The sequence below is a fragment of the Schistocerca gregaria genome, chromosome 9 (genome assembly GCF_023897955.1).
Source record: "Schistocerca gregaria isolate iqSchGreg1 chromosome 9, iqSchGreg1.2, whole genome shotgun sequence".
Taxonomy (NCBI): Eukaryota; Metazoa; Arthropoda; class Insecta; order Orthoptera; family Acrididae; genus Schistocerca; species Schistocerca gregaria.
In genome coordinates, this window is record NC_064928.1 from 241,165,046 (window position 1) to 241,177,643 (window position 12,598).

The 12,598-nt window shown below is 40.5% G+C and overlaps 1 protein-coding gene across 3 annotated transcripts in view; it reads left to right on the forward strand.

Moving 5' to 3' along the window:
- The window catches only part of LOC126292182 (ubiquitin carboxyl-terminal hydrolase calypso), a 163,817-nt gene that overhangs the window by 100,276 nt on the left and 50,943 nt on the right, over window positions 1-12,598 (forward strand). For all 3 annotated transcript variants that reach the window (XM_049986023.1, XM_049986022.1, XM_049986024.1), the window contains one exon: window positions 10,272-10,498. In XM_049986023.1, the coding sequence (XP_049841980.1) occupies window positions 10,272-10,498 (227 nt within the window). The remainder of the gene's footprint in view (window positions 1-10,271; window positions 10,499-12,598) is intronic.

Here is a 12,598-nt window from a genome sequence, read left to right on the forward strand (position 1 = left end):
CAGATCAGAGCGTGGAATGTCAGATCCCTTAATCGGGCAGGTAGGTTAGAAAATTTAAAAAGGGAAATGGATAGGTTAAAGTTAGATATAGTGGGAATTAGTGAAGTTCGCTGGCAGGAGGAACAAGACTTCTGGTCAGGTGATTACAGGGTTATAAATACAAAATCAAATAGGGGTAATGCAGGAGTAGGTTTAATATTTAATTTAAAAAAAATAGGAGTGTGGGTAAGCTACGACAAACAGCATAGTGAAAGCATTATTGTGGCCAAGATTGACACAAAGCCTACGCCTACCACAGTAGTAAAAGTTTATATGCCCACTAGCTCTGCAGATGACGAAGAAATTGATGAAATGTATGATGAGATAAAAGAAATTATTCAGGTAGTGAAGGGAGACGAAAATTTAATAGTCATGGGTGACTGGAATTCGTCAGTAGGAAAAGGGAGAGGAGGAAATATAGTAGGTGATTATGGATTGGGGCTAAGAAATGAAAGAGGAAGCTGTCTGGTAGAATTTTGCACAGAGCATAACTTAATCATAGCTAACACTTGGTTCAAGAATCATAAAAGAATGTTGTACACATGGAAGAATCCTGGAGATACTAAAAGGTATCAAATAGATTATATAATGGCAAGGCAGAGATTTAGGAATCAGGTTTTAAATTGTAGGACATTTCCAGGGGCAGATGTGGATTCTGACCACAATCTATTGGTTATGACCTGTAGGTTAAAACTGAAGAAACTGCAAAAAGGTGGGAATTTGAGGACATGGGATCTGGATAAGCTGAAAGAACCAGAGGTTGTACAGAGTTTCAAGGAGAGCATAAGGGAACAATTGGCAGGAATGGGGGAAAGAAACACAGTAGAAGAAGAATGAGTAGCTCTGAGGGATGAAGTCGTGAAGGCAGCAGAGGTTGAAGTAGGTAAAAAGAAAAGGGCTAGTATAAATCCTTGTGTAACAGAAGAAATATTGAATTTAATTGATGCAAGGAGAAAATTTAAAAATGCAGTAAATGAAGCAGGCAAAAAGGAATACAAACGTCTCAAAAATGAGATCGACAGGAAGTGCAAAATGGCTAAGCAGGGATGGCTAGAGGACAAATGTAAGGATGTAGAAGCTTATCTCACTAGGGGTAAGATAGATACTGCCTACAGGAAAATTAAAGAGACCTTTGGAGAGAAGAGAACCACGTGTATGAATATCAAGAGCTCTGATGGCAACACAGTTCTAAGCAAAGAAGGGAAGGCAGAAAGGTGGAAAGAGTATATAGAAGGTTTATACAAGGGCGATGTACTTGAGGACAATATTATGGAAATGGAAGAGGATGTAGATGAAGACGAAATGGGAGATAAGATACTGCGTGAAGAGTTTGACAGAGCACTGAAAGACCTGAGTCGAAACAAGGCCCCCGGAGTAGACAACATTCCATTAGAACTACTGACGGCCTTGGGAGAGCCAGTCATGACAAAACTCTACCAGCTGGTGAGCAAGATGTATGAGACAGGCGAAATACCCTCAGACTTCAAGAAGAATATAATAATTCCAATCTCAAAGAAAGCAGGTGTTGACAGGTGTGAAAATTACTGAACTATCAGTTTAATAAGTCACAGCTGCAAAATACTAACACGAATTCTTTACAGACGAATGGAAAAACTGGTAGATGCAGACCTCGGGGAGGATCAGTTTGGATTCCGTAGAAATGTTGGAACACGTGAGGCGATACTAACCTTAAAACTTATCTTTGAAGAAAGATTAAGAAAAGGCAAACCTATGTTTCTAGCATTTGTAGACTTAGAGAAAGCTTTTGACAATGTTGACTGGAATACTCTCTTTCAAATTCTAAAGGTGGCAGGGGTAAAATACAGGGAGTGAAAGGCTATTTACAGTTTGTACAGAAACCAGATGGCAGTCATAAGAGTCGAGGGGCATGAAAGGGAAGCAGTGGTTGGGAAAGGAGTGAGACAGGGTTGTAGCCTCTCCCCGATGTTATTCAATCTGTATATTGAACAAGCAGTAAAGGAAACAAAAGAATAATTTGGAATAGGTATTAAAATTCATGGAAGAAGTAAAAACTTTGAGGTTCGCCGATGACATTGTAATTCTGTCAGAGACGGCAAGTAAAATAACTGATGATGGTCGAAGTAGAGAGGATATAAAATGTAGACTGGCAATGGAAAGGAAAGCGTTTCTGAAGAAGAGAAAGTTATTAACATCGAATATAGATTTATGTATCAGGAAGTCGTTTCTGAAAGTATTTGTATGGAGTGTAGCCATGTATGGAATTGAAACATGGACGATAAATAGTTTGGACAAGAAGAGAATAGAAGCTTTCTTAATGTGGTGCTACAAAAGAATGCTAAACATAAGGTGGATAGATCACGTAACTAATGAGGAGGTATTGAATAGGATTGGGGAGAAGAGAAGTTTGTGGCACAACTTGACTAGAAGAAGGGATCAGTTGGTAGGACGTGTTTTGAGGCATCAAGGGATCACAAGTTTAGCATTGGAGGGGAGCGTGGTGGGTAAAAATCGTAGAGGGAGACCAAGAGATGAATACACTAAGCAGATTCAGAAGGATGTAGGTTGCAGTAAGTACTGGGAGATCAAGAAGCTTGCACAGGATAGAGTAGCATGGAGAGCTGTATCAAACCAGTCTCAGGACTGAAGACAACGACAACAACAGGTAAGATATTAAATGCCACATAAGTTTCAATAACTGCAGCAACTGTATGACTAAGCTGGGCTGCAGCTACCTTGACTTTCATTTTAGTAAAATAATCCTTAATTCAAAATGATTCCTATGTAGTTTTGGCAGTGTCTTAAACATCTTCTGCTGATCCAGAAGAAAAGCCCTGTGAATATATTCAAAACTGGCCTCTTTTTTTTAAAAGCCAAACTGTATTTTATTTCCTAGCAGAGCATTTTTAGTATTTTTAATAGATGTGGGACATCATAAATTACTGCAATAGGTTCATTTCTGACTACAGAATGAAATGGAGTGGACTCAGTAGATTTCTCACAGCAGAGTTCCTTCAGTGCTCTCTGGTTGGTTGCACCCTGGTCACAAACTGCACCTCTCACTATCTGCAGATTCATTTTGAGGGGAGATAAAAAATTTAAGAGGTGCATCACTCAATGAATTACTCTGCTCATCACAACTAGTGCTATGTAATTCTCAAACACCAGTTTCACCTCTGGTATTGGCACCTGTATAATAAAGATTTTCATTGGTGCCACTAGTGCTTGGTAAGTCTTATTCACTATTAACACCAGTTTCACCTGATCCACTTCTGGTACAAACATCTACATGAGAACTACTTGCCACAGCACAACTAAAGCTTTGTAGTTCATTAACACCAGTTTAACTTCTGGTATTAGCAGCTGTAACATGAACAGTTGCCATAGCACCACTAGTGCTTGGTAGGCCCCATTCACTATTAACAACAGTGCCACCTGATTCACTACAGATTTTGGCAATTTCACAAGGAACTCCTGTCGCATGTTTTGGAAACACACTCCTGTTTAGCCTATGCCTACTTTTATTCATAAAATCTTCTTCGAAAAAATAATCTTCACAAACAAAATAAGAAGCACAGTGCACATCTGGTGACAGTTTACACTCTTCCACTTTAGAAGCAACTCTTGAGGTTGTTTTGTAAACCTGTAGAAATGCTTGTTGCAAATTTCCTCCGTTGATCCCACGTAATAGCCAGATGAACAGCCGGGGAACTTAAAGGAGTATTTCAACGTCAATCTGTTGTGTTGAATATTCTGGAGGGGGAAAAAAAAAAAAAAAAAAAAAAAAAAAAAACACATGAAAGTCTTCATTAATTAAAACTACTACAGACATATCAAAGTTATTTAAATAAACAAACGAAACCACACTGCTTAATTCACAATAGAAGAGAATACATTTCATTTATAGGTTACGAGATTATTTAATGAAAAAATAAATGTCTTACCTTACAATTAATTGTGGACATTTTTCAGCAGGAAATCTCTTCAATGGTGAGCTTTATGAATTTAAAGTAAAAAATCTGTTTATAATGAAGATGAGTAGTATGTAAATATGAAACAAATACAGAGACGACTGTAACCGAGGACCACAGACTTCAGTGCAGAGCAAGACGATAGAATATTTCAAAACAACCACCATTGGAGTTTAGACAGCTCTCATTGGTCAATTCCAGCTTCGTTTGACCCCTAGCGCCTCTAGTGGTCTGGAATGGAACTACGTGGCTTGTTGCCACTTCGTCCATATAGCTTTCACACCCGTGGTTCACAGTATGGCCCCACTGTCCAGTAGTAACAGTCGTGGGTTATAATTACACATTTTCTGTCCAGTTATATTCAAAGAGTTCATAAATCATTGAACCAACTCCCACACATGAAATTTAGGTAAAACTGAGTTGATTTCATGGCTTTTAACTCCTACTACATTTTCGTGCGTCGGTGGACATATTCTCGTACATTTCACAACTTTCTGTAGGCTGACCTAAATGACTTTCAACATGTCTCTTTTATAAGTTATAATTAAAATTAAGTCATAATTAAAATTGGAGTTATCTGTTGTTGGTTACTGAATTTTCATAAATAAAAAATAAAGATTTATGTTTCTGAGAACTGGGTAGTGGAGGGGGATTTGTTTTAATAAGGACTGTTAGATATAGAAATAATTGCAAACTGCTTACTTTGCCTAAAGATGGATTCTGTTTCAGTAACATGGTTTTGATTAAGTACATTGTTGTTGTTGTGGTCTTCAGTCCTGAGACTGGTTTGATGCAGCTCTCCATGCTACTCTATCCTGTGCAAGCTTCATCATCTCCCAGTACCTACTGCAACCTACATCCTTCTGAATCTGCTTAGTGTACTCATCTCTCGGTCTCCCTCTACGATTTTTACCCTCCACACTGCCCTCCAATGCTAAATTTGTGATCCCTTGATGCCTCAAAACATGTCCTACCAACCGATCCCTTCTTCTAGTCAAGTTGTGCCACAAACTTCTCTTCTCCCCAATCCTATTCAATACCTCCTCATTAGTTACGTGATCTATCCACCTTATCTTCAGTATTCCGTTGTAGCACCACATTTCGAAAGCTTCTATTCTCTTCTTGTCCAAACTAGTTATCGTCCATGTTTCACTTCCATACATGGCTACACCCCAAACAAATATTTTCAGGAATGACTTCCTGACACTTAAATCTATATTCGATGTTAACAAATTTCTCTTCTTCAGAAACGCTTTCCTTTCCATTGCCAGTCTACATTTTATATCCTCTCTACTTCGACCATCATCAGTTATTTTACTTCCTAAATAGCAAAACTCCTTTACTACTTTAAGTGTCTCATTTCCTAATCTAATTCCCTCAGCATCACCCGATTTAATTTGACTACATTCCATTATCCTCGTTTTGCTTTTGTTAATGTTCATCTTATATCCTCCTTTCAAGACACTGTCCATTCCGTTCAACTGCTCTTCCAAGTCCTTTGCCGTCTCTGACAGAATTACGATGTCACCAGCGAACCTCAAAGTTTTTACTTCGTCTCCATGAATTTTAATACCTACTCCAAATTTTTCTTTTGTTTCCTCTGCTGCTTGCTCAATATACAGATTGAATAACATCGGGGAGAGGCTACAACCCTGTCTCACTCCTTTCCCAACCACTGCTTCCCTTTCATGCCCCTCGACTCTTATGACTGCCATCTGGTTTCTGTACAAATTGTAAATAGCCTTTCGCTCCCTGTATTTTACCCCCGCCACCTTTAGAATTTGAAAAAGAGTATTCCAGTCAACATTGTCGAAAGCTTTCTCTAAGTCTACAAATGCTAGAAACGTAGGTTTGCCTTTTCTTAATCTTTCTTCTAAGATAATTCGTAAGGTCAGTATTGCCTCACGTGTTCCAACATTTCGACGGAATCCAAACTGATCCTCCCCGAGGTCCGCATCTACCAGTTTTTCGATTCGTCTGTAAAGAATTCGCGTTAGTATTTTGCAGCTGTGACTTATTAAACTGATAGTTCGGTAATTTTCACATCTGTCAGCACCTGCTTTCTTTGGGATTGGAATTATTATATTCTTCTTGAAGTCTGAGGGTATTTCGCCTGTCTCATACATCTTGCTCACCAGCTGGTAGAGTTTTGTCATGACTGGCTCTCCCAAGGCCGTCAGTAGTTCTAATGGAATGTTGTCTACTCCGGGGGCCTTGTTTCGACTCAGGTCTTTCAGTGCTCAGTCAAACTCTACACGCAGTATCGTATCACCCATTTCGTCTTCATCTACATCCTCTTCCATTTCCATAATATTGTCCTCAAGTACATCACCCTTGTATAAACCTTCTATATACTCCTTCCACCTTTCTGCCTTCCCTTCTTTGCTTAGAACTGGGTTGCCATCTGAGCTCTTGATATTCATACACGTGGTTCTCTTATCTCCAAAGGTCTCTTTAATTTTCCTGTAGGCAGTATCTATCTTACCCCTAGTGAGATAAGCTTCTACATCCTTACATTTGTCCTCTAGCCATCCTTGTTTAGCCATTTTGCACTTCCTGTCGATCTCATTTTTGAGACGTTTGTATTCCTTTTTGCCTGCTTCATTTACTGCATTTTAATATTTTCTCCTTTCATCAATTAAATTCAATATTTCTTCTGTTACCCAAGGATTTCTAGCAGCCCTCGTCTTTGTACCTACTTTATCCTCTGCTGCATTCACTACTACATCCCTCAGAGCTACCCATTCTTCTACTGTATTTCTTTCCCCTATTCCTGTCAATTGTTCCCTTATGCTCTCCCTGAAACTCTGTACAACCTCTGGTTCTTTCAGTTTATCCAGGTCCCATCTCCTTAATTTCCCACATTTTTGCAGTTTCTTCAGTTTTAATCTACAGGTCATAACCAATAGATTGTGGTCAGAGTCCACATCTGCCCCTGGAAATGTCTTACAACTTAAAACCTGGTTCCTAAATCTCTGTCTTACCATTATATAATCTATCTGATACCTTTTAGTATCTCCAGGGTTCTTCCACGTATACAACCTTCTTTCATGATTCTTAAACCAAGTGTTACCTATGACTAAGTTGTGCTCTGTACAAAATTCTACTAGGCGGCTTCCTCTTTCATTTCTTAGCCCCAATCCATATTCACCTACTATGTTTCCTTCTCTCCCTTTTCCTACACTCGAATTCCAGTCACCCATTACTATTAAATTTTCGTCTCCCTTCACTATCTGAATAATTTCTTTTATTTCATCGTACATTTCTTCAATTTCTTCGTCATCTGCAGAGCTAGTTGGCATATAAACTTGTACTACTGTAGTAGGTGTGGGCTTCGTATCTATGTTCGCCACAATAATGCGTTCACTATGCTGTTTGTAGTAGCTTACCCGCATTCCTATTTTCCTATTCATTATTAAACCTACTCCTGCATTACCCCTATTTGATTTTGTGTTTATAACCCTGTAATCACCTGACCAGAAGTCTTGTTCCTCCTGCCACCGAACTTCACTAATTCCCACTATATCTAACTTTAACCTATCCATTTCCCTTTTTAAATTTTCTAACCTACCTGCCCGATTAAGGGATCTGACATTCCACGCTCCGATCCGTAGAACACCAGTTTTCTTTCTCCTGATAACGACATCCTCCTGAGTAGTCCCCGCCCGGAGATCCGAATGGGGGACTATTTTACCTCCGGAATATTTTACCCAAGAGGATGCCATCATCATTTAATCATACAGTAAAGTTGCATGTCCTCGGGAAAAATTACGGCTGTAGTTTCCCCTTGCTTTCAGCCGTTCGCAGTACCAGCACAGCAACGCCGTTTTGGTTAATGTTGCAAGGCCAGATCAGTCAATCATCCAGACTGTTGCCCCTGCAACTACTGAAAAGGCTGCTGCCCCTCTTCAGGAACCACACGTTTGTCTGGCCTCTCAACAGATATCCCTCCGTTGTGGTTGCACCTACGGTACGGCCATCTGTATCGCTGAGGCACGCAAGCCACCCCACCAACGGCAAGGTCCATGGTTCATGGGGGGGTTAAGTACATTCATTTCTACAAAATTAAATAATTGCAAGAGTTCTAGCATATTTTTGTTACTGGTCATATGAATGCTTTACTTGTTTATTTATCTTCTTCATCAACTTTACCTGAAAGTTAGTAATTGATTGTAGGTTTATGTATGAACAATGGTAATGAAATCTGAAATTACTGATATTTGGTAATTAACCCAGTTTTCACACAAGCCAACTTGCCCATTAACTCCTGATCACCAAAGTAATGCAATAGATAATAAAATTAAATTGGGTAAGTCCTGGATCAATAGTTGAGATTCTTCAGGTGCTGTTACCATGTCTTATAAATGGGAGTATTGAAAATATCATAAAATTTATCAAAATATCCAAGGGTGTACTGCCGGTCTATAGTGTCCAACGGGCACAATATTTCGGCGATCAAACATGTCGCCATCATCAGGTGAACTAACGGACTGAGCTCCTGTGAATGTGCCAGCACGGAGATCCGTACGCTATGGCTGCTCAGGGGGAACTGGGTTCGGTCACGGCGGCGGCTGATTTAAATACCCTCCGCCCGCGGCGCGCTCCCTCCGCCGTCCGCGCCCCGTGCCACGGTAGCGCGGTGGAACAGATTGCGACGGCGTCTGAGATGACGGTGTGATGGCTCTGTCCGCCGTGGTCGTCACAACTATGCGTTTGCTCGATTTACTCTTGATTAACCCAATCGCTGGTTCCCAAGCCTTTCTAAGATTATAGCCACAGTCACGGTTTATGAGGTCGTCATTGGTGCGAATTTTGATGGCCTCTCTAACAACGCTGTCCCAGTATCTCGACATCTGTACCAGAATCCTCGTGCGGTCATACTCCATAGCGTGATTATCCGCTGACCTAAGGAACTTCATTTCACATGCCTGTATCTGACTCTCTTCTCTCTTCTTTACGACACAGGTCTACAGACTATCCGTCATGATTTGCAGGAGGTATGTTTTATACATGGTTTGTTTCCCTCTGAAAGGGACTCCCATGTCCCAGTCAAAGTTTTGTACTTGGTGGAAGAAGCTGAATCCTTTTGCTACTCTGCTTAAGACTTGTAGTTTGACACTTCTACCAGTTGATATGGCAGTATTGAGATAATTTCCACACATTCAATATTCTCTCCTTCCATTATGATCATACAAGGTGTGAGTGTCTTACTCATCTTCATTGCCACGGTCTTGCTCCTACTCACAGTGAGCTCGAATCCATTAAATTTTTTATTCCAATAATCTATCTCTATCCAAATGGTGATTTCATCGACAACAGCACAAGCATTGAGATCACCATTTTCTACTTCCTTGGTTACTTTCATGATAGTGTCCATAAGTCCGATGAAGTGGAATGGGCAAAGTGAATTGCCTTTCTGATTATCCCTCTGTGTCTTAAACCATTTTGCTCTTCCACCTCCTATTTGTACACTGCTTTCACAACCATCATACTGTATTTGAACTTTTTAAATTAATGAATCAGAGACATTATGTTTTCTCAAGCCTTATCGTATTTTACTCTTTGGTACACACTTGCATGCTTTTTTCCAAATCCAGGAACACTACTCTCAGATGCTTCCCCTTTTCTCAGCACTTCTCCATTACGTGACAAAGGGGAAAAATGAGGTCTGTCATTTCTCTGTTACTTCTGAATCTGTGCTGTTGTTTCTTGAATTGATGTTCTAGGATTTTTCTCAATCTCTTTCCTATGATCTTTTCCAATACCATAAGTCAGTGTGGAAGCAGTGTGATGCACCTGTAGTTGGTGCATTTCTTTTTGCTTCCTTTCTTAAACAATGGTATTATAATTCTCTTTTTCCAATCATTTGGCACATTGTTCTCTTTCCATACCACCCCCAGTTCCAGAACGGAGAACAACCAGTGTTCACAAAAAGTGGAAATCTCGCTTCAAACCTAACCTATACGATAGTCGTGACACATTTAGTACAGAAAATTGTTGTTAACCCTACGGCAGACACGGAGTATAATACAAACGGTGATCGAGAGGTAAGACGAGGTGTCAAACGGGGGACAGACATTCCCATTCGGAGTGAACGGGACTCGAAACACCGAACGGATGCCGTTACTCCTAAAACTCCTACTGAGGTCGTTACATTCTTTCCGAGGTGAGTAGCGGTCTGTGCAATCGACCACCAGGTAAATTTCAACCGCGACTTCGAGCTGGAGTAATCCGGCGCGAGTGTCTATCGGCCAAGATGCTGAGCTCCTGTTTGCTGCACAGTGAGCAGTCTGGAGGCACCGACTGCAGCTCCCTGGAGGCTCCGGAGGGCGGCCTGGAGAAGGCCTCTGCCTCCGCCTCCCCCCAGCAGCGGCGGCAGCAGCGCCAGCAGCAGCTGTGCCCACTCGACTACTCGACGCCGCTCACCATCCAGATCTCACCGGCACCCAGCAGCTCCAGCACCGACACCTCGTCTGAGGTTGGCTCTGCCTTCAACTCTCCCACACAAGGTACGAGGCTCGTACAGTGTATGTACACTTGTACGTGTTGTTCAGTGTCAGAGAGTGGTCTGTTGTCAATTTTAGTTCCCGAATAACACCCACTGAAACGTGTTCTGCCAGTGTGTACCTTAGCCGAGGACTTTCTGTAATGAGCACTAGGAACATTGTATTTCTAAATGACATATTTTTGTAACGGTATTGCCCCGTTCCTATTGTGCTCTGCGAAACAGTTTCAAACAGGTGTCAGATGAAGTGTGTATATATTGCCTTACTTCCAAATTTTGAACCTCCCCAGTGTATTTTTGCTTCAAATGTTTCAATTACATTTAGTCCAGGAATTGTGCACTTTCTGTTTATTGCTGGTGTAAAATTAGAAAATTACTAACAAGTTGTCAGCAAATGCAAAGGGTAGTTAGAATATATGCTTATTTGGAAGTGTTTGTGAACTTGAGAAAGGAAGGGATGAAGGCGAGAAGGGGCACAGAATTCAGAAAGGTAAAATTTAAATGATGTGCCTTTAGTTTTTGTCACACACACGGTTCACTAATACTGAACAATAACCCATTTCTGATTTCTGTATATGTACATTTTGTGTTGTGACTATTGCTTGCCACCATTTTGCATTTTATTTATTTTTTAACAGTTGATTTGTATTGCTTCTGAAGTAGGTGTCTAGACTGGTGTGGAAAGCCCCTGAATAACCAATTGGGGCTACTGAATCACTAATATGGCCTGTCTTATAAGTGAGCTGCCGGATACATCTTACTGACACTTTTATGTCATGACAGAACTGCAACCACTGTGCTGATACGAGGTTTTGTTTTTTGCAGTGTGGAATTTTGAAGTTTTTTCGGTTACTGTTGTTGATGTTGTTGTTATTATTGTTGTGGTCTTCAGTCCTGAGACTGGTTTGATGCAGCTCTCCATGCTACTGCATCCTGTGCAAGCTTCTTCATCTCCCAGTACTTACTGCAACCTACATCTCTCTGAATCTGCTTAGTGTATTAATTTCTTGGTATCCTCCTACAATTTTTACCCTCCACACTGCCCTCCAATGAGAAATTTGTGATCCCTTGATGTCTCAGAACATGTCCTACCCACCGATCCCTTCTTCTAGTCAAGTTGTGCCACAAACTCCTCTTCTCCCCAATTCTATTCAATATCTCCTCATTAGTTATGTGATCTACCCATCTAATCTTCAGCATTCTTCTGCAGCACCACATTTCGAAGTCCATGTTTCACTTCCATTCATGTCTAAACTACATACAAATACTTTCAGAAACGACTTTCTGACACTTAAATCTATACTCGATGTTAACAAATTTCTCTTCTTCAGAAACGCTTTCCTTTCCATTGCCAGTCTACATTTTATATCCTCTCTACTTCGACCATCATCAGTTATTTTGCTCCCCAAATAGCAAAACTCATTTACTACTTTAAGTGTCTCATTTCCTAATCTAATTCCCTCAGCATCGCCCGACTTAATTTGACTACATTCCATTATCCTCGTTTTGCTTTTGTTGATGTTCATCTTATATCCTCCTTTCAAGACACTGTCCATTCCATTCAACTGCTCTTCCAAGTCCTTTGCTGTCTCTGACAGAATTACAATGTCATCGGCGAACCTCAATGTTTTTATTTCTTCTCCATGGATTTTAATACCTACTCCGAACCTTTCTTTTGTTTCCTTTACTGCTTGCTCAATATACAAATTGAATAGCATCGGGGAGAGGCTACAACCCTGTCTCACTCCCTTCCCAACCACTGCTTCCCTTTCGCGCCCCTCGACTCTTATAACTGCCATCTGGTTTCTGTATAAATTGTAAATAGCCTTTCGGTCCCTGTATTTTACCCCTGCCTTAGAATGTAAAAGAGAGTATTCCACTCAACATTGTCATTTCGGTTACTAATGTTTTGGAATAACAGTCCGCCTTCAGAACTTCTTAAGAAAGGAAAAATGTAATTGAAGTGCAAAAAGTTACAAATTTCCGTTAATATACAACTCACTTAGTAAAATGAGCCTTTGCTCATTATGAAATATCTTATCAGTTCTAAGAGTCGAGCAGTCTCCCAGTACTGGAGAAAATTTTAATACTAGCATCCTAGTCA